This window comes from Nannospalax galili, unplaced genomic scaffold (genome assembly GCF_000622305.1).
Source record: "Nannospalax galili isolate Female #2095 unplaced genomic scaffold, S.galili_v1.0 scaffold861, whole genome shotgun sequence".
Taxonomy (NCBI): Eukaryota; Metazoa; Chordata; class Mammalia; order Rodentia; family Spalacidae; genus Nannospalax; species Nannospalax galili.
This window is the reverse complement of record NW_008345581.1, coordinates 999,519-1,022,003: the sequence shown is the minus strand read 5'-3', so window position 1 is coordinate 1,022,003 and position 22,485 is coordinate 999,519. Positions and strand designations below refer to the sequence as shown.

The following is a 22,485-nucleotide window of genomic DNA, read 5'->3' as shown; positions in this document are numbered from 1 at the left end:
CCCAGGTTATTTTCTGGATACTGTAGCCACTTGTGCCTGTCATCCTCCATCTTTAATCTCCCAAGAATATATTTAATGTATGCATAACAGCCCATTTTGTAGCTATGTACAATTTATCACTGTCTCGAATACTTAATTTTGAACATTTTACTAATGAATTAATACCACAATGGGCATTCTGGTATAAGACCTTGTTCTGTGTTTTCCATTGGTTTGTTTGTTTTTTTAATTATACTCTTAGAAATGGAATTTCTGAGTCATTAAACAGACATACATTGAAGATTCTTGATATATTGCCAGATTGCTTTATTAGAGGGATTTTTCTCAAATTTATCTTCTGGTCTATCATAAATACTGCCATTCAGGAAATGATAAATGGGAGTTATATTTAAATTCAAGTTACATTTTAACTAAACAGTAAACATTTTTTAGTGAGGTATTTGAGACTTATCAAAAACAAACATAAATCTTTATCTGAGATGAAGGTATTTCACCTATGAATATTTCCTAATTTGCGGAGTTGATCCTCACAAGTCATATTCAGTGTTTTTTGTTCCAGTGCCCCCTAGTGCTGGTCTTGGACAAGCAGCCTTCTCTGTAACAGAAAAACCTTACTTCAACTCCTTCTAAACTTACACACTTAAAGAGCCTGATAAATAAATAAGAGTTAGGAGTAAAATAATGCCCCTTTGCTCAGAAAATCTAGAATTTATGTTCACTTTATCCCTCCTAAGAAGAGTTGTCCTGTTTTCTATAGCCTTGTATTTATACTACTATGCCTCCCCCAGTTTGTGCCTTTTCTAAACTGGGGATACATCCCTGCTTTCCTTGGACCCTGGCCCTAATTCTAATCTTTGTAAGTCAAATTATTAATGATCTACTTAGATTTTTAAAAACTGTATTTCTCCATTACCATCTTGACTATAGTTCCTCTTCTGCAAATTCCACCTTAATTTCTAAACAGATTGGAGAAAAGGGACTGAAGGTAGCCAATATTACTTACAGAGATGCACATTCCTAGAAATAAACTGAAGTACTTAAAAACTGACAGGATCTTTCTGCATCCCTTTCTTTCTATTCCCTTACTCCTTCAGAGTAGCAGTGAAGAAGAAATAGCTTTCCTGGGTCCTTGCCCAGAATTCTTATAACAAAATACAGCTAACACCTCTCCATCTGCAGTTACTGCTTTGAGCAGAATGAAACATGCCCAGGAGTGAGAAATAATTATTCTTAAAAGAACAAGTTTTTTTTTTTTACTAGTATATAAGCAATTTATTTTACTTCTAAAACCTTTCCCTCCACCTTTTATTTCTTGAGAATTCTATCTTCATTATCTACCTAATTACTTTAACCCTTTGGTTGTTCCTTCACTCCCAGAGGTCACTCTTCCTGCAGCCCCACCCCACCCCCAGTCTTTTTGAGACAGGGTCTCCCTGTAGCCCCAGCTGGCCTGGAACTCATGTAGAGCAGGCTGGCCTTGAACTCACAGAGATCCACTGGTCTCTGCCTCCCGGAGTACTGGGATTAAAGGTGTGTACCTCCACTCCCAATGACGTCACTCTTTAATAGCTATGTTCTTGCTATGTCTAATCATAGGTATTTGATTGGCCTAGTAGGCAAGAAAGGTCCAGGTCGTATTTAATATTCATTTCCTGTCCAGCACTGAGAATGTTTTTTCTTTTTTTCTTTTTCTTTTTAAAGAAATCTGAAGAGTCAGGCATCTTGGCATGTTCCTTTAATTCCAGCACTTGAACTTCAGGAAACTTAAGACAGGAGGAGTGCATGTTCAGTATCAGCTTAGGATACGTAGCAGTGAAACCCCTTCTCAAAAAACAAATAGAAAAGAGAGAGAAAGAAAAGAATCTAATATGTAGCTATTCGTACCAAATTTTTTGTTTGTTTTTGTTTTCTTTGTGTTTTTTGAAGCAGGGTCTCCCTGTAGCCCCAGCTGTCCTGGAACTCACTATGTAGACCAGGCTGGCCTTGAACTCACAGAGATCCACCTGCCTCTGCCTCCCAAGTGCTGGGACTACAGGTGTGCACCACCACGCCTGGCTTCATACCAAATTTTTAACTTCAAATTTTTATCAAACCCCAATTTTTTTTTTTTTTTTTTTTTTTTTGGTCTTTTTGAGGCAGGGTCTCCCTGTATCCCCAGCTGTCCTGGAACTCACTATGTGGATGAGGCTGGCCTTCAACTCACAGAGATCCACCTGCCTCTGCCTCCCGAGTGCTGGGATTAAAGGCGTGTGCCACCATGCCTGGCTGTGAACCCCAATATTTTAAAATCCTATGGTAACCAAAAGTAAATATTTTCAACATAGAGAAATAAAAACTTTTAGTTAATGATTTCAGCACTTCATTGTGTCGTGCTGTGTTTGCAATCCGAAAGCCTGGACCTCTAGGATTAGGACTTTGCTTTCTAGTAGAGAACTCCCCTTAAAGGGTGGCATCTTCACTTTCCTGTCTACCTGAATGTTGTTTAACACTCAAACTCCTTGAGTTTATTGAGTATTTCCTGAACTAAGTAATGTGATGAGTGATCTTTATTCTGAATAACAATAATTACAGTGTAAAAATGTTTAAATGAGCTTGTCAGAGGCCCAAAACAATATTAAGAATATTTAGGGGCCAGGGAGATGGTTCAGTCTTAAAAGTGCTTGGTATGCAATCATGAGAACATGAGTTTGGATAATACCAGTGCTGTGGAAGCAGAGACAGGAGGATCCCTAAAACTTGCTGACCAGCCAGCTTGACCAAATCAGTGAGCGCCAGGTTCAGTGAGAGACCCTGTCTCAAAAAATAATGTGGAAAGAGAGTAGAAAAAAATATCATTGTTGACTTCTGGCCTACATATGCACACGTGCATGCACACATACACATAAAAGTATATTTATTTAAACAAAATAAAACATTCTCCACTTTCTAATACTCTGATTAGAGATTTTCTCCAACAAAATTAATGATAAAAGAGTCTACTTCCACTGGGCGTGATTGCTCATGCCTTTAATCCCAGCATTCAGTTCAGGAGGCAGAGGCAGGTAGATCCCGATGAATTCAAGGCCAGCCTGGTCTACATAGCAAGTTCCAGACCAGCAAGGTCTACAGGGAGACCCTTTCTCAAAAAAAAGACTTCCCCAAAAGAGTCTACTTCCCTGCCAGAGCTTTTATTTAAATAGAAATAAAATAGATGTTTTGTCTTACTTCATATTCTTTGAGTAACACAGTAATCCATTTCTTTTCCTACAGTAGATTTCTTAGTTTGAATTTTTTTCCCCCACATAATTATCAGTTGCTAGGTTATCTGTTAAATGATGACTTGTAAAAAAAAAAAATCTATAACTTGGTATTGAACAGCACACTCACAGTTCTTATTTTTCTAGCACGCACGTGTGTGTGTGTGTGTGTGTGTGTGTGTACAATGCTTTTTATTTTTTATGTGTATGAGTGTTTTTGCCTGCATGTACCTAAGTGTACCACGTGCCTGGTATCCACGGAGGCCAGACATGAATATCAGATCCCCTGGAACTGGAGTTACATACTGTTGTAAACTGCCTTTGCTGTTGGTTACCAAACTGGGTCCTGTGGAAGAGCAGTAAGTGCTCTTAACTGCTGTACCATCTCTCCTGCCCTGTGACTCCACTTCTTGCTACTGGTGGCAAAATAAGCAAGTTGCCTTGCCTTGGGCTTCAGTTTTCTAATACTCAAAATGAGACTGGCATTTATTACTGGTTAGGTTTTTGAGACAACTGAATTGAAAGGCATTTCAATTAACTCTACCTACTATTTTGTTGATACTAAATCTCATCCCTAGTCATTGCTTTCCTCATCTTCTATCAGAACCAAGAATTTAAACTAAATAATGTTATCTGAGGCATAAGCACACTTAGTGGCGTCTATAGATTTGAGATCTAGGGTGATAGATTTCATCCTCCATCTTCATGAATTATGATAACCTGTGAATTTTTAAATCTCATTTTTGTCCTATTTTCCTGTCTGACTCCTTTACTTTCTTTCAGCTTTTCACAGCATAGGATAAAGAAATCAGAAGAAGTTTGGAACTACAGTAGGCAATTTAAGAGCTCCTACATTGTAGATGGATTAGCTTTTTACCTAATGTCAGGAGTCAGCAGGTCTATCTATATCTCCAATCCTTAATTATTTCTAAGTTTAAATTTTTTAGTTTTTAATGATTATTGTATATTCATAATATGTCTTTCTCTGTGTGTGTTTTTGGGGAGGGGGAGTGTGTGTGTGTGCCCACACATGGTGGTTCTCTTCTACCTTTATGTGGATCCCTGTCACAGAACTCAGGTTGTCAGCCTTGCTCAGCAAGTACTTTGACCTGCTGATCCATCTCACCAGCCCAAGTTTAAATTTCCACTTTCTTGAGATGAGTCCTTTGACTCTCCCTTTTTCACTTTATTTATGCTCCTCTTAACTACCTTAATTATGTGGGGGAGTGCGACAGTAAATCTGCTATGGCTTCCTGAACTGTTTTATCCACAGTAAAAGGGTGCCTTTAATCACAGAATGCACCATCACCCAGGTAATGGTTATATTCACTGGGTAAATATCCTGGCCATCATAAAGCCAGTCTCCATGGCTTGCATACAAAGCATATTGACTGCTTGATCTGAACTCATTCACTTATCATTTATTGGTGGTGTTGGATAGTTCCCTTTCTCAGAGTAAACAGATTTAACAGTGGCTTTTATCTGGCACATCATGCTAGCTGTTGCATTGAGAATAACATCCTGTGTGTCTGGTCGGAATATAGTTATGTATGATTGATGCTTACTGAGATGCATGAATCCAGACATGGTCTTCCATTCAGCATTTTAAGCCAAAGAAACTGTTCCTAAGTTAATTATTCTCAAAGTATATTTTTCTATTGATTTTGTGTGTGTGTGTGTGTGTGTGTGTATTTCATACAGAACATCCCAAACAATCTTAATCATCTTTATACCTCCCATCCCAAATAGCACCTTCCCATAGCCTCCCCCCATCCTCCACTGGAGCCTATATCAAAGTGTATTTTAATAAAAGCTCCTCAGGAAGCTGATTATATTGATCTTAAAAATAAAGTAGTTCCTCTACACTATATTACATGGTGTTTTTTTTTTTTTTTTTTTTTTTTTTTTTTTTTTTTTTTTTTGCTCTTCTAACTAGCATTTACTACCTTTTTCTTGACCAAGGGTTTTAAAGGTACTTTCTATTAATCGGCATTATTTTCCTCTTTGTAAAAAAGATTTGAAGTTACTGACCTGAGCTCAGACAGCCTGACATCTAAGTTTGGCCCATAAAGCCTCAGGACCTTAATATAGCATTCTCTTTCACTTTGATTTTAACTAGTAAGGATAATAACAAAGCTTTGTGTTTAGCATGCTTCTTACTTTCCATTTCCTTGTGTACCTAATGTGTCATCTCCTTGAAAGCTGAGTGTATCCCATCTCTGAATTCCGTTGATAATTTTTATATGTAATAACCTTAGAGCACAGATGAAGTTTCATACCATATGTAGTCATCCAACAAAATAATCTTCATCCTCCATCTACTTTTTCATAACTTTTCTAAACCACATGTGTTCATGAGTCATGGCTGTTCTAGAAAATCCCATCACTACCACCAACTGTAAGAATATTGAGAGAGGGCGAACAAAAACTTTATCCTATACTCTCAAAACAAAAATTATTTCTGGGGCTGAAGAGACGGCTCAGCGGTTAAGAGCACTGACTGCTCTTGCAGAGGACCCAGGTTCGATTCCCAGCACCCACATGACAGCTACAAACTGCCCTTAACTCCAGTTCCAGGGGACTCCAAAGCCCTCTCCTGACCTCCATGGCATTGCATGACACAGGTGCACTCACATACATGCAGGCAATACGAGGATACACATAAAATTAAAATAATAAAATATTTTTAAAAATTATTTCTGTGACCCAGAAGTGGAGGATTTCACCCACCAGAAGTGAATTCGTTTTTTAGTGGACATGAGCTGATTGACTTTAACTCAGTTCTGACATCTTCCTGGAAGTGGTATTGGGTCTGCCAAGTAAAAGACTGAACTTCACTTCTGATGCCAGTTACGAGTTCCAAGTTGTTTTACCTGTGCTTCTGATTGACTCTCTGTAAATCTAGTTTTCCATATTCCTTTCTTGGGTTTGATTAATTTGCTAGAGTGATTCCAGAACTTAGAGAAATAATTTACTTAATTTTACCAGTGTATTAGAAAAGATGTTACAAGAGAGGTATGGAGATTCACATACATAATCCCAGCACTTGAGAGGCTGAGACAATTGAGAATTCAAGGATAACCTGAACTGCATAGAGAGAACCTGTCTCAAAAGAAGAATGTTAAAAAGGATACAAATAAATAGGTGGGTGGGTCAAGGCACATGGGAAGGATTATAGAGCTTCCAAGCCCTGTCTACCTTCATTAACCTCCAGAAAAGTACATGTTAGTCTACCTGGAAGCTCCCTGAAACTTGTTCTTTGGGTCTTTATGGAAGCCTCCTTACATAAACATGTCCTGTTTCATCATTAGCCACTAATCACCATCTCACCCATTAGCTCCTCCATACCCTGGAAGTAGAAGAAAAGATTTAAAAGGCCTAACAATAATCATGCCTTGTCTTTCCAATGAGCATTCTGAGGCTACTTAGCAGATACCAGCCATCAGCATACAAAAAGGAACTCCACTTTGGAAAGTCCAAGGTATATTCCAGACAGAGACCAAATACTTGTTTCACAATATCACATAGTTTTTTTTTCCTCTCTCTCTCTCTCTCTCTCTCCTCCCCCCTCCCCCTCTCCCTCTCCGCCCCCCATAGGTACTCAGACTCTTAGTTTCTTTTCTATAAACCAGGCCAGGGCTATTACCATGGCTAGGCATGGTGATGCACTCAGGAGGCAGAATCAGACAGATTTCTGTGAATTTGAGGCCAGCCTATTCTGTATAGCAAATATTACCAATTTTTTTCAGCCAGTGACTGAGATTCATATATACTAATTTATAGCATAGTACTTGTTATACAGTAAACTTCCAACAAAAGATTATTTTCACTCTTAAACTGGCCTATTTCATATTATCTTCTTTTCTGTTTAAAATAATGATTCTGTCATAAAAAATTTTAGTGCTCCCATGACCAAAATAAAAATCTTTCAGTATACTTATTGTCATCAGTATAATATCCAAATAATTTACCATGACATTTTAAATGGCCCCTCCATTGCCTTAAGTAGAAATGGGTCCTGGTTTCTTTTGCTTTCTTTCTTGCCTGCATATGTTCCAGCTACAGTAAACTTTCTCAGTGGTGTCTCCATGCTTTTGGGCATTCTGTGCCCTTCTTAGAATACCTTCTCTTTTGGTTTTGGGTAGACATTTAAATTGTTGCTGTTGCTGCTGCTACTTGCTATACAACAGGTCTAGTTTCCAGCACAGTCCTCCTGCTTCAATCTCCGAGGTGTCAGGATTGTGGACATTTGTCACCACTTATGGCCTGTATTGTCAATACAGCTTTTTACCTCAAAGGGAATAAAGAGTTTATTCTTGAACCAAATATAAGTGACCATGGCTCAGAAACATATTCCACCATGGAAGAGATCACATTAGATTTTATTAATTACAAAATAATTTTTAAATAAGCATTGGGTACTGGAGAGGTTACTCAGTGGTTAATAGCACTGAGTCTTGTAGAGGGCCTGGGTTCGGTTCCCAGCACCCACATAGCAACTAACAGCTGTTTGTAACTCCAGTTCCAGGGAACCCAACATCCCCTCTGGTCTCCACATGCATCACATGCATGTCATACACATATATACATGCAATCAAAATGCACATGTAAAAAATCAAATAAGGGCTAGAGAAATGGCTTAGCATTTAAGAGCACTGGCTGCTCTTGCAGAGTACCCAGGTTTGATTCCCAGCACTTACATGGCAGCTAACTCCAGTTCCAGGGGAATTCTATACCCTCTTCTTACCTCTGGGCATTACACAACAAGGGTGCACTTACATATATGCAAGCAGTATGGTTCATGCACATAAAAATAATAGCCGGGCGTGGTAGCACACACCTTTAATCCCAGCACTTGTGAGGCAGAGGCAGGTGGATCTCTGTGAGTCCAAGGCCAGCCTGGTCTACTATAGTGAGTTCCAGGACAGCTGGGGCTACAGGGGACCTTGTCTCAAAAAGACCAAAAAGAAATGAATAAATAAATACATACATTTTTAATTAAATTTAATAAAAAAATTTTAATTTAAGATGGGTGTGGTGGCACACGCCTTTAATCCCAGCACTCTGTGAGTTCAAGGCCAGTCTGGTCTCCATAGTGAATCCAGGACAGCTGGGGCTACAGGGAGACCCTATCTCAAAAAGACCAAAAATAGTTATTTTTTTTTTAATTTAATATGTCAAGGCTCATTTACCAAATACATGTGATAAGGACCACAGGTAAGTGGCTTATAACAGGGTCAGGGAAGTTGTTATAGGTCAGATGCTAAGAACAAATTTTTTAAGTTTTTCCTAATAATCAGAAGGATGGTAGGTCAGACATGGAGTTAGTCAATGAATGACTAATGGGTATTAAGTACTAAATATAGCCCAAGATAATATGGTCTGGGTTGCAACATTGTAACTCTGTACAATCAGGAAGCCCTAATCAGTCATTCTGCCCTACAGAATTCTGAACATAGATGTGATCCTATGGTTGTCTTCCTGTCCCATTCCATCATGAACTTCAGTTTATACCTTCAACACTTTTCCCATAGCTGAATAAGCTGTCTTGGATCTAGCTTCAGGATATTTCATCTTTCAGAACCTTTCCAAGACCACATCGGACCCTGAGTTTTCCAGCATAGGCCCTATATTGTCTCTGTTCTAGCACTACATATTCTAGTATAATTACCTAATACCTCATCTGTTTGCCCCAATGCATTGTAAATGTTTGAAATTGAAAGTTCAAGGAATATTGAGGTTTAGATATTGAGTATTTATCCATAGGAATGCTAAAGATCTTCAAGACAGTGTTCCTACTACTTTACACAATGTGGGCTTGTTTTTCCCTTTCAAATATGTGCACTTATATTAGCCAAAGTAAAGAGAATTTTTTTTAAGTGTTGTTTGGCTTATGAAGATCCTAAGAGTACCAAGCAGAGTAGTTTTAAAGAATTTTAGTTTGGGAGCTGGAGAAAGGGTTCAGCAGTTAAGAGCACTGGCTGCTGTTGCAGAGGACTCGGGTTCAGTTCCCAGCACCCACATGGCAGCTTACAGCCATCTGTAACTCCAGTTCTAGGGGATCCAATACTGTCTTCTGACCTCCATGGGCACTGCATGCATGGGTACACTTCCATACATGTAGGCACTTACATACGTGCACACACTTATACACATAAAATACAAACGAAAATTTTTTTGGTTTTGTTTTGGGTTTTTTTTGACAGGGTCTCCCTAGTCCCAGCCTGCCTGGAAGTCAGTATGTAGACCAGCCTGGCCTAGATCTCACAGCCCAGCTCAGCAGCAAATAAAATTTTTAGAGAATTTTAGTGCCAGATGTAGTGGTGCATCCCTTTAATCCCAGCAATCAGGAGGCAGAGGCAGATGGTTCTCTGTCATATCAAGCTTGGTGTACATGCAAGGTCTAGGCCAGCTGGGGCTACAAGGAAACCCTGCCTCAAAAGAATTTTAGCTTAACAGAGTAACTTTTAACAAATTTTTAATGTTTAAATAATCACTCTTCGTTACAAAAGATTTGTTTTATTGTTTTTCAGTTGTGTGTATATGTCTTTGTGGGGGTATGAGTATGGATGACTCTGGGGGCCAGAAGAGAGTTTTGGATCCTCTGGGAGAACAGCATATGCTCTTAATTACTGAGCCATCTCTCCAGCCTTGCTTCCTTACTCTTTTAAATACCAATATAATGCTGAATTATCTGTTCACATCTTGTTTATTTGTCAGGTATAAAATGAGTCCTGATATCAGATAGTCGGAGTTTCAAAGCTTAATAATGACTATTTCTCTCCTTGGCCCCCAATGTATTGTTTGTCTGTGTTTGGTGGTTTGAAGGACAGAATTTCACTGTGTAGCCCACAAAGGCCTGAAGTTCTGAATTCTCCTTCTTCACATTAAAGGCTTGCACCACTATACTCAGTTTAGAATCTGCATATTCTTTTTCCTTCATTTGACCTTTGTTTTGTGATTTTTTTGAGACAAAGCTCATGCTGTGTTACCCAGACTGGTCTCAAAGTCTGGAACTCAGGAGACCCTCGGTACTCAATACCTTGAGTGTTGGTATTGTAGGTATGTACTAACATGTCCAACAGTAGAACCTATTTAAATATTAAGATCTAATAACAATCCCTCAAGGCAGTGAATGTAACTCAGTGAAATTTGGGTTTAGTTTGCTCAAGGCCCAAGATTCAATCTCTAGTGCGAAAGGAAATTTAAAAAGGAAACAAGGGGCTGGAGAGATGGCTCAGCAGTTAAGAACACTGGTTATTCTTGCAGAAGACCCAGGTTTGAACCCACATGGCACCTAACAACTGTCCATAACTCCAGTCCCAGGAGACCCGACAGCTTCTTCTGACCTCTGCAGTCATTGCACGACATGGATGCACTTACCTACATGCAGGCAATACATAAATACACATTTTTTTATTTTTTAATTAAAAATAAAAAAAAAAGAAAACAAATTTTGGGCTGGAGAGATGGCTCAGCACTTAAGAACACTGGCTTGTTCTTGCAGAAGACCCAGGTTCGAATCCCAGCACCCCCATGGCAGCTAACAGCTGTCCGTAACTCCAGTTCCAGGGGCTCCAACAACCTCATCTGTGCATTGCACAACATGGGTGCACTTACCTACATGCAGGCAACACATATACACATAAAATAAAATTAAAAACTAAAAAAAAAAATGGGCCGGGCGTGGTGGCACGCACTCAGGAGGCAGAGGCAGGCGAAGCTCTGTGAGTTCAAGGCCAGCCTGGTCTACATAGTGAGTTCCAGGACAACTGGGGCTACAGGGAGACCCTGTCTCAAAAAGACCAAAAAAAAGATTTTTTTTTAAAAGAAAACAAATTTTAAAGATTAAGGGGCTGGCAATATGGCTCAGTGGGTGAGGGCAATTGCTGCCAAGCCTGATGAGTTCAGTCCCTGGCACCTACGGGGTAGAAGGAAAAAAAAACCTTGCAATTGTCCTGTGCCCCTGACACTTGGGACTGAACCACACACACACGTAAAGTTAAGAGATAGCAAGGCATGGTAGTGTGCACCTTTAATCCCTGCACTTGGGAGGCAGAGGCAGGTGGATCTCTGAGATGGAGGCCAGCCTGGTCTACATAGTGAGTTCCAGGACAGCTGGCACTACAGGGAGACCAAAAAAGAAAGAAATAAGAAACTTTAAAAGCAGAAGAAAAAGTTACCTTTTGTGCTTTTCAAATGTTATCACATGTAATAGTGAACTCCTGTTTACCCACCCATTCTTAGAATATATCCAGTATTCCTGTGAAGAATTCTCTTTTCCTCAACGCTTAGCAGTACACTGAGAAGACAGACATTCAGTAATGTTTCTTACTAACTTGATTTTTTTTCAGTTTCTTGTTGCACTCTATATTCTTACTACTACTTAGAATGTGTTCTAGAAATGACTAGCAATTTTAATATCAGCCTAAATAAAACTGCATTGATAAAAGGAACTCTTCTGAGCAGGCACAGTGAGCATTCCATTTTTAAGTGTGACTGAAGGTTTAGTATTGTCAGTTTCTCTGCCCTTTCCATTATATCCTGTAACTAGGAACTAACTATTCTAATGAGTTCCCAGTGACCATTTTGAATCTATTATTTCTCTGGATCAGTTTTCTAGGATACTGTCATTCATGCTGTATGTTTGAATGTGTCTTACAGGAGGATTTGTTGGTATTGAGGAAAACAGTGAAATCTTTTTTGGCTGTTTGCCAACAGTGCCTATCTAATGTTAATACGCCAGTTAAGGAACAGGTAAGGAATTATTAGTTAATAGTGTAATTTTTTCAAATTTTAACATAGGTATCTATCTATAGCATATATTGGACCTAGACCAACAGTACAGATTTTTTTTAAATATTTTGAGTTATAAAGCAAGCTAATGAACTTTTATATATTTATGTATTCTATTTCTGTACCTTTACCAATATACTCATCACCTGTCACATTTAGAATTCTTGACTTCTAAGGATTCTGTGCTATTATTGACCAAGCTGACCTGTTACTTGCCTTCTTGATGCCTCATCTTCAGCTTCTCCTACCAAAAAGAGCAACACTTCAGCTCACATGTCCATACTCTCCGTACCATCCCTGTAGACAGCTTCCTTTTGACCACCCTGAAGCCTAGAAATACACACATTGGAAACATAGACTAGCTCGGGAAGAAGGCTTTAACAATATGACCGAGTCTTCTGGGCAGTGACCTCCTGAGACAGCATACTTCAGTAGTAGTGTAGAAGTCAGCATTCAGATGAGGGAAGGTATCCTTTTATCCAACAGATTTTCCTTAGAGAGGGACACCACCTAAAGATAGGTCCATTTTTTGAAAGTATGAGTTATTTAATTAGTCTCTTCTATTAGGGGATACTTTCATGTAAAACAGAAGGTACTTTTCTATACTTAAAAAAAAAATGGGCTAGAAAATAAGCCAAGTTAAAAGATACAGTATTGTTCATCCTTTGCTGATTCTTCTTAGAAATAGACTGACCCAGGCCTATTCGTTATCAAATTACATATGATCTTCCCTTCCTTAAATTTTATTCTCTAAATCTCCAGAACCCTACCATTGCTGTCTAAAAGTGCCATGTGATCATTTAATCTAGAATCAAATGATTTGTTTTATATCTAAAATAGCCTCGATTAAAAAAATACTCTCTGTAATTCTCTTGAAAGTTCTATCTTTTCAAATGTATTTTTCTAAATATCTTAATGTATGTCATGGTTGTGCAGTCAGCACGAATTGCTATGGTTCTTGCTGGAGTTGGACAGCAAGATATATAACAATCCCCAAATAAATGCCAAAATTATAGTTTTTCCTTATACATCAACTTTTAGAGGCTTAGTTTTAGTAGATTATTTAGAGGTTTCTGACTCTTGATCTTATAAAATCTTTGAAGTATTATAAATTTAAGATGCTTATTACTTCATCCCATCCATTAAAGAGTGTAAATTTTGCTACATGACTATAATACTTTTTCTTCAGTGGAAATTTACTGTAAATTTCCTTTAATTTATTGGGAAGCTTTTAGATACTCATCTTTGTATTAATGATGTTAAATCTAATTTTAATCCTATTTATAAAGTATTTTACATTAGATTTTGCAAAAATCCAAATAGTAGCTTAAAGATTTTTTAGTACTACATTATAATTTGTTGAATTGTAGTTTTCTTAAAGAATCTGTTACTCAACCTTATGTTATCAGTTTTGAACATAACTCTTTTTGTTCTTAAAGTTCGACCCAAAGTCTCTCAGCTGGTTTTTAGTTAATAAATCCAACTTTTTTTAAAAAAGAAAAGTCAGATGTCTCAATGGTTAAGAGCACTAACTGCTCCTCCAGAGGACCCAGGTTTGGTTCCCTGCACCCACAATCAGCCAACAACCATTTGTAACTCCAGTTTCAGGGGATCCAATGCCCTTGTCTGTCCTCCATGGTCACTGCTGACATAGGTGCACTTACATGCAGGCAAAACACTCATACATACAAAATATAAATTTAAATATATAGTTTTAAATTTTTTTTTTTTTTTGGTGTTTTTGAGACAGGGTCTCCCTGTAGCCCTGTAGCCCCAGCTGGCCTGGATTCACTATGGAGATCAGGCTGGCCTCGAACTCACAGAGATCTGCCTGCCTCTGCCTCTGAGTGCTGGGATTAAAGGCTGTGCCACCATGCCTGGCGCATAGTTTTAATTCTTAAAAAGAAAAAATTGTCTTAAATGTGACTACTGCTTAATGAGAAAAAGTAGCTTTATTAAGTCAATAAATGAAAACTGAAGAGTTGGAATTTAAATACTTATGATTTGTAGTATGGTATTGCTATTGAAATGTTAGAATTTAGTATGTTTTTGGTACTTTGGTTTGTAGATAGTTCTGTATTCATGTACTGTTTTGCTAATGGATTCCTTTTACCTTCCAGGCTTTCATGTTGCTCTGTGATCTTTTAATGATTTTTAGCCACCAATTGATGACAGGTGGCAGAGAGGGCCTTCAGCCTTTGGTGTTTAATCCAGATACTGGACTCCAGTCTGAACTCCTCAGTTTTGTGATGGATCATGTTTTCATTGACCAAGATGAGGAGAACCAAAGCATGGGTACTTAACAGTTGTCATCTTGTCACTATTGACTCTTCCTTTATCAGTCTCAGAAGATAATGGGGGAAAATTCAAATCCAATTCTGAAAATTACTGAGATTTAAGCCAGGCATGGTGGCGCACACCTTTAATCCCAACACTTGGAAGGCAGAGGCAGACGGATCTCTGAGTTTGAAGCCAACCTGGTCTACATAGTGAGTTCCAGACCAGTCAGGGCTTACACTGAGACTGTGTCTAAAAAAAAATAAAAATAAACCAAAACATAAGTAAATAAATACAAATTACTGAGATTTTTCTTTTTTATAGAAAATGAACCAGGCATGGTGGTGCATGCCTATAATACCAGCTAAATTTAAAGTTCAGCCTGCCTGAACCACATAGTAAGTTCAAGCCCAACCTGAGCAACTTAGTAAGACCCTTTCCCCAATTTAAAAAAAAAAAAAAGAAAAATGAAGGAACTGGAGAGATGGCTCAGTGTTTAAAAGCACTGGCTGCTCCTACAGAGGACTCTGGTTCAGTTCCCAGCATCCATATGGTGGCTAACAACCATCTGTAACTCTAGTTCCAGAGTATCTGATGCCCTCTTCTGACCTCTGTGGGCATTGCACAACATGGGTGCACTTGCATATATGCAGGCAATGCACTCATATCCATAAAATTAAAATAATAAAATTTTTTAAAAATGAAAAAAATGCCTACAGGTGTAGCTCAGTGGTAGAATGCTTGCTTAGCATGCACAAGGCTGCAGTTCCAATCCCCAGTAGTATAGAGGAAAAAAATGTCTAAGCTGGGTTTTATGACACTCACCCTATTATCCCTATACTTGGGAAACAGAGGCGGGGGGATCACAACAAGCAGAAGGCCAGCCTTGGCTACATAGCAAGTTCCAGGCCAGACAGCACTGCAAAGCAAAGCCATCTCACTTAGCCAAAAATAAATTAATATATTCATGTATTTATGAAACTAACAAGAACAAAATGTGCCAAGCGACATGCTCCTCCATTAATGTTACCTTAGGTTTTTTTTCCCCTATCATTACATAGTGCTTACTTACTAGCCACATAATATTTCTTGGTGTAGATATAGCATAATTTATATAACCTATCTCATTCACAGTTCCCAAATCTTCAACTGTTAGATAAGCTGTAATGAATAATGATGTATATCTTACATTCCTTCTGTGTACAAATGTGACAAATGTACAGGCTACATGTTGTTTCCTACTAACTGTATCCAGGTTTGGTTTTTTTTTTTTGTTTTTTTTTTTGTAAAAGCAAAGCATCCAGGTCCTTTTCTATTTCTGAGTACTGTCATATATTACTTAAATAAACAAAATAAGATTTTACTGAAAAATGATAAACTGCATAGTCCAAATTATGCTTAACCTGCAAAATAACAGCAAAATTATATTGAATTATTAGTGGTTAATTGTAAATAAGGGTTAATTCATAGTAGATTTTTGTTAGATAGGTTATTTAAGCTCTATAAAATACTAATAGAAGCTTATATGATCCACACACATATTTAGTGCTATTAGAGTGTTCTGTACTGGGAGTATAGCTTAGTGGTAAAGCACTTGTTTCTCAAGCACAAGGCCCTGGGTTAAATCTGTAGCACCACGAATGTATATATTCCTTAACAGAACCTTTTAGAAGCATTAGACTCTGGAACAGAGTGTGTTTCAAATCTGTGTTAATCTCAAAAGACAAGATTGACCCACTGCTTTTGTTTGTTTTGTTTTGTTTTTATGAGACAGGGTCTCTAGCCCTGGCTGGCCCAGAGCTCTCAGAACTGCCTCTGCCTCTGCCTAGGCTTCCCGAGTGCTGAAATTAAAGGTCTGCACCACAACACCTAGCCTTGCTGCTTTCCTTAATAAGATTTCTACCTTCTCAAAACATTGATGCTTTTCACAAAAAGGAAAGAGAGCTATTGAGATAAATTATTTTTTTATTGTATATATGTATGTGAAGGAAGAAGGCTAATTCCCAAGTACAGGCAGTCTAGGACATGGGAGTGTCGGTATGGAGTTCCAAATATTATGATCTAGAACCTTGAGGGATTAGGAATAGAGGTATCTGAGGCTAAACATTTGAGGAAAAAAACACTATTGTGAAAATTTTTGATAGTTGTTATGAACTTTTAAAATTATATCCCATTTCTAAGTGATTATGTAATCATACTTAGGATAAACACTAAGAATGAACTGCTGCATATATTTTTATTTCTCCCCCAAATACCTTTCTAAAACATTTTGTCTTTGCCTCAGAAATTTCTTCTCTGAGAATATATTAGCATATAAGAATATAGAGGTTTAAGCCAGGTGTGGTGGCACACGCCTTTAGTCCCAGCACTCAGGAGGCAGAGGCAGGTGGGTCTCTGTGAGTTCAAGGCCAGCCTGGTCTACATAGTGAGTTCCAGGCCAGCTGGAGCTACAGGGAGACCCTGACCAAAAAAAAAGAATATAGAGGTTAGTGGCTGAAGAGGTGGTTTAGTAGTTAAGAGTACTTGCTGCTCTGGGGCTGGAGAGATGGCTCCGCAGTTAAGAGCACTGGCTATTCTTGCAGAAGACCTGGGTTTGAATCCCAGCACCCACATGGCAGCTAACAACCGTCCTAACTCCAGTTCCAGGGGATTCGACAGCCTCTTCTGTCTTCCAGAGTCATTGCACGACACGAGTGCACTTGCCTACACGCAAGGGAATACTCGCATACACATAAAATAAAAATAATAAATTTTGAAAAAAGAGTACTTGCTGTTTTGACCCGGGTTCGGTTCCCTGCACCCTCACAGGAGGTAACAACTGTCCCTAATGCCAGTTCCAGGGGATTCCATGCCATCTTTTGGCCTCAAGCACACACATAGTGCACTTACATACATGCAGGCAAAACACCCATACACATAAAATAAATAAAATATTTTTAAACACAAATTATAAATTGTAGCGTTTTTAGAATAAGCAAAAACTTGACAATATATTATGACAAAAATATAGAATTTTCCTTATCTTAGCTCTCCTAGAAGATGGGAATCTAAGTCCCTGTTAAGTATGTGATAAATGTTTAAATAAGTAGCATTCTAAAATAATAAGCTTAATAGTTTTTATCCCGTTTAAAACAGAATTGGGACTGGGGGATTTAACTCATTGGCAGAGCATTTGCCTAGCGTACACAATTCCTAGGGTCTGCTCTTCAGTTCAGTTATCTAAATAAACATGGATTGTTCCTGTCTCGGAGCTATAATGCCAAGCTAGTTTTCATTTGTACAGACTCTCTGCATAAACAGACTAAAATTCAAAACTAATTTCTTTTCTGTGGTTAGAGGGTGATGAAGAAGATGAAGCTAATAAAATTGAAGCCTTACATAAAAGAAGGAATCTACTTGCTGCCTTTAGCAAGCTTATCATTTATGATATCGTTGACATGCATGCAGCTGCGGACATCTTTAAACACTACATGAAGGTATCATTTCATATTTTTCTCCTTCCTATGTGGCAGAGAAATTGGTAATTAGAATGGATAACAGAAGGTTAAGTAGATAGCATTCACCTATGTATTGTAGTTAATTTTCTGGTGAAGTTTATTTCTTTGATAAAAAGTTCTTTATCAGTCTGTACTATTATTTATTCCATGCAGTAGGAGTTCCTAGCATTTACATGAAAAGCATACTGGTGAGAATGAACTATGAATGATATGGCACAGAAAGTAGACAGTACTTCCCAAAGTATTTGCCTTCCTCTCAAAGTCTGAAAACTATTCTCTTTTGCCTGTGTTAAGAATATTTCGTGGCCAGGCATGGTGGTGCATGCCTTTAATCCCAGCACTCGGGAGGCAGAGGCAGGTGGATCTCTGAGTTCAAGGCCAGCCTGATCTACATAGTGAGTTCCAGGACAGCTGGGGCTACAGGGAGACTCTGTCTCAAAAAGACCAAAAAAAAAAAGAAAAGAAGAAGAAGAAGAATATTTTGTGTGGGGGACTGGAGAGATGGCTGCTCTTGCTGAGGACTCGGGTTCAATTCCCAGCACCCACATGGTGGCTAACAACCATCCATTACTCCAGTTCCAGGGAATCTGATGCCCTCTTCTAACCTCTGCCAGCCTTGCATCATGCAGATGCATTTACATACATGCAGGGAATATACTCATACACATAAAAATAATAAAATATTTTACTTTTTAAAAAATTAAGTATGAGTCTGGAGAGATGGCTCAGTGATTAAGAGTACTTGTTGCTCTTCCACAGGACCTGGGTTCAGTTCCCAGCACCCACATGGTGGCTCACAGCCACCTACATGGATGTGCTATACATACACACACACACACACACACACACACACACACATACATACATACACACATAAAATAAATCTTAAGCCAGGCGTAGTGGCGCACGCCTTTAATCCCAGCACTCAGGAAGCAGAGGCAGGCGGATCTCTGTGAGTTCAAGGCCAGCCTGGTCTACATAGAAAGTTCCAGGACAGCTGGGGCTACAGGGAGTCCCTGTCTCAAAAATACCAAATAAATAAATAAATAAATAAATCTTAAAATATTTGAAAAAGAAAGAATATTTTATGTATGTTTGACCTACTTGTGTCCTCATCTTGTTTTGATATTCTAGTTTGGACATGCATACAGATTGAGTGTCTGTAATTCTGATCCAAAATATGAAGCTGATTGAGCACCAAAGCTGGTGATGTGGCTCAGTGCAACTGTACTTGCTAGCATATGTGAGGCCATGAGTTCTACCCCAGTACCACCAGGGAAAATTGATTCAGAGTGTAGAGCATTTCAGAATTGTGAATTTGGATTTAGGTATGGTCTACCAGGAAAATCTATACAAGCATTCTAAAATCAAAAAGAAATATTAACTGAAATATTTCTGGTCCCAGTTACTTCAGATAAGTTATTCTCAACTGTAGCAACTAATTATTTATATGTTGCTGAGCTGCAGTGTGGAGAGCACTCCTGGTAGGCAGAGGTTTTAAAAGGACATCATTCTGAGTAGAGGTGATACAGGGATAGGAGTAAGAAGGCTAATTTAAATCTTATATAATTACAAATAGGCTAGCCAGGCATGGTGGTGCACGCCTCTAATCCCAGCACTCAGGAGGCAGAGGTAGGCAGATCTCTGTGCGTTCAAGGCTAGGCCAGCTGGGCCTTTTGAGACCCTGTCTCAAAAAGACCCCCAAAAAAGACATCATTCTGCACTAAGGACTTTACAGGCTAATAGAGAAATGAAAATATAATAAAACATGTTAATAACCAACAGCTGTTGTACTGTTTGGGCACTATCATGAGGCTTTCATATTTATGGTGACTACAGCTTGTGGGGTAAAATATAATACCTTAAAGACAAGAACTAAGACTCAAGCCATGGTAAATATTAGCAAATTTTATTTCTAAGTTTCACAACCACTACTTTTGTGTCTTGCTTAGTTTTTAACTTCAATCCCATTGCTCGAAGTGGTTTTTTGTTGTTTATTTGTTTATTTGGTTGGGTTGGCATTTATTTGTTTTTTGATTTGGTCTTTTTGAGACCCATCTGAAGTAGTTATTTCTTAACTGTACAGCACTCATCTGGGTATTATTCCAAATTACATAACCCTGGGTCCCACTCAATCTAAATGAGAACATGTAGTATATAAGGGGAAAAAAACAGCCTATTTAACAAATGATGCTAGCAAAACAAGATGTCCAGCTCAAAAGAATGAATTTAGATCCATGTCTCTCACCCTCCACAGAAGTAAACTCAGAATGGATCAAAGACCTTAATTTAAAACCTGAAACACAGAGCTAAGTGTGGTGAAGCAGGCCTTTAATCCCAGCACTTGGGAGACAGGCAGTTGGATCTCTGTGAAGTCGAGGCCAGCCCTGGTCTACATAGTGAGTTCTAGGCCACAGGAGACATGTCTCAAACAAACAAAAAATTTTGAAATACTAAAACTGCTGTATAAAAACACTTCAAGATATAGGTATAGACAATAATAATGTTCTGAATAGTACTCAAGTAGTCCAGGAAATCACTCAAAGAGTTAGCAAGTGGGACGACTACATAACATTAATGACTTGTGCACAGCAAACAATCTCCAGTATGAAGAGACAGACTGCAGAATATGAAAAAAAATTGCCAACTACTTATCAGACAAAGGATTAATAAATATCTAGAGTATATAAACTGGAACTGGAAAAATTTAACAGCAGAAAAATAAAACTCCTCGTCAGTAAATGAGCCATTGAACTAAATGGGCAGTTCTCAAAAGAAGAAACAGAAATCAACAATTTTGTTTATGTGTTCAACATCCTTAAGATCAGAGAACTGTAAATTAAAACTACTTTGAGATTCCATCACACCCTAATAATAATACTATCATCAAGAATACAGATCGCAGCAAATCCTGATTCTTATAAGAATGTAGAGAAACAAGAACCTTATTAATTGCCGGTGGTAGTATAAACTGATGTAGCCATTATGGAAATCAGTATGGTGGTTTCTCACAAAGTTAAAAATAGAGCTAGCATGTTCCAGCTATACCAGTCCTGGGTAACCAAGGACTCTATCCTACCACAGAGATACTTGCATAACATGTTTTTTTCACCTCTATTCACAATAGCTAGAAAGTGAAATCAGCCTAGATGTCCATCAGCTGATGAATGGGAAATGAAAATGTATACATACATAATGGAATTTTATTCTACTATAATGAAAAATGAAATTTTCAGGAAAAATGTGTGGATCTGAAAATTATATTAAGCAAGGTATCCCAGGCTCAGAAAGATAAATGCCACCTGTTCTCTCTCTTGCAAATTCTTGCTTATGATTTTCGTGTGTGTGTGTGTGTGTGTATACATATTAATTTGTGGAAGTGAATGCAGGTAAAGGTCATAAAACTAGATAGAAAGATCACCATGCGGGGATTAAGGAAGAGGGGTGGGAACTGTGCTAGAATGCATGAGACATGAGAGTAGAATGGGGACTACTGTCAGTGGCAGAAGGGTACAAGCAGCAGAGGGGAAGGCTGGAAGAGGAGTCCCAGAGGAAGATCAACCAAAGAATGTATGAAGATGCCATGAAGAAATTTGTTACTTTGTATGCTAATTTAAGAGGGAGAAAGGGAAGGAAAAGATTTAGAGTGGGGCCCCATGTTTTGTTTTGTTTTGTTTTTTGGTCTTTTTGATGTTTTTTTAAATAATAAGGCAGGGTCTCACTATGTAGACCAGTCTGGACTAGAACTCACAGAGATCTGCCTGCCTCTGCCTCTGGTGTACTGGGATTAAAGGTATGTACCACCACAGCCAGCCCTATCTACTTTTAAGGTGAAGGATTATATAATATTCCCCTTGTTCCTGCTGCAAAATTAGCCATGATTATCTCTTTATCCTCCAGTACTTTTCCTATTTTTCTACCATTCCTAAAAGAGTACAGTTTCCATCATTCTGCAGATATCTTAAGATACAATTTATCTAGCCTTTGAAATTAATTTATCCGAAATAACTTGATACTTCTGTTAGCTCTTCTCTAAACCTAGATCCCAGCACATTTTACCAGTGTCTATCCTACCCATTATCAGGGAGCTAGAGTGACAAAAGGCGTTTTGGGTTTTTTTCCTAATTATCCCTTAATAGTGCATTGGTTCTGAAAGTGAGCTTGATTCTGAACTTTCGTCATCTGTAGCATTTTTCACACTTCTGCTTGTGACAGTGTCTGACTTTTTAGTATTGTAATAGCAATTTGCTACTCTGGTATATGGCTGTGCTGTGTTGCTTTGCCCTCACTTTTGTGCATGATCAGTACATATCTGAACTTTAAAAAGATCTGTGTGCTCAGCTACCTTAGTGTACTAAGATACTAAACCATGTGTTACTCTAATCACCCCAGTCCCACCCATGTAGGTACAGACTCTAAGGAATTTCCTTAGAATATATGTCTGTGTGTCTGCCTGTCTGTGGAACTGGGGCCTCACATATTAGGCAAGTGATCTACCACTGAGCTACAGCCATAGCTCTCAATTTGTTACATTTTATTTAATTTTTTTGTCTTTTATTTTTATAACATTTTTATTTTGTTTGTGTGTGTATATGTGTGTGGGCCCACATGTACAATAGTGTGTGAAGGTCAGAGGACACCTTGTGAGAGTCAGTTCTTTCCTTCCTCTATGTGGGACC

The 22,485-nt window shown here is 38.3% G+C and overlaps 1 protein-coding gene across 3 annotated transcripts in view; it reads left to right on the top strand.

The window, feature by feature from the left end:
• The window catches only part of Stag1 (stromal antigen 1), a 421,107-nt gene that overhangs the window by 360,734 nt on the left and 37,888 nt on the right, over positions 1 to 22,485 (top strand). For all 3 annotated transcript variants that reach the window (XM_029567624.1, XM_008841643.3, XM_008841645.2), the window contains 3 exons: positions 11,901 to 11,993; positions 14,153 to 14,327; positions 17,646 to 17,785. In XM_029567624.1, coding sequence (XP_029423484.1) covers positions 11,901 to 11,993; positions 14,153 to 14,327; positions 17,646 to 17,785 — 408 coding nt within the window. The remainder of the gene's footprint in view (positions 1 to 11,900; positions 11,994 to 14,152; positions 14,328 to 17,645; positions 17,786 to 22,485) is intronic.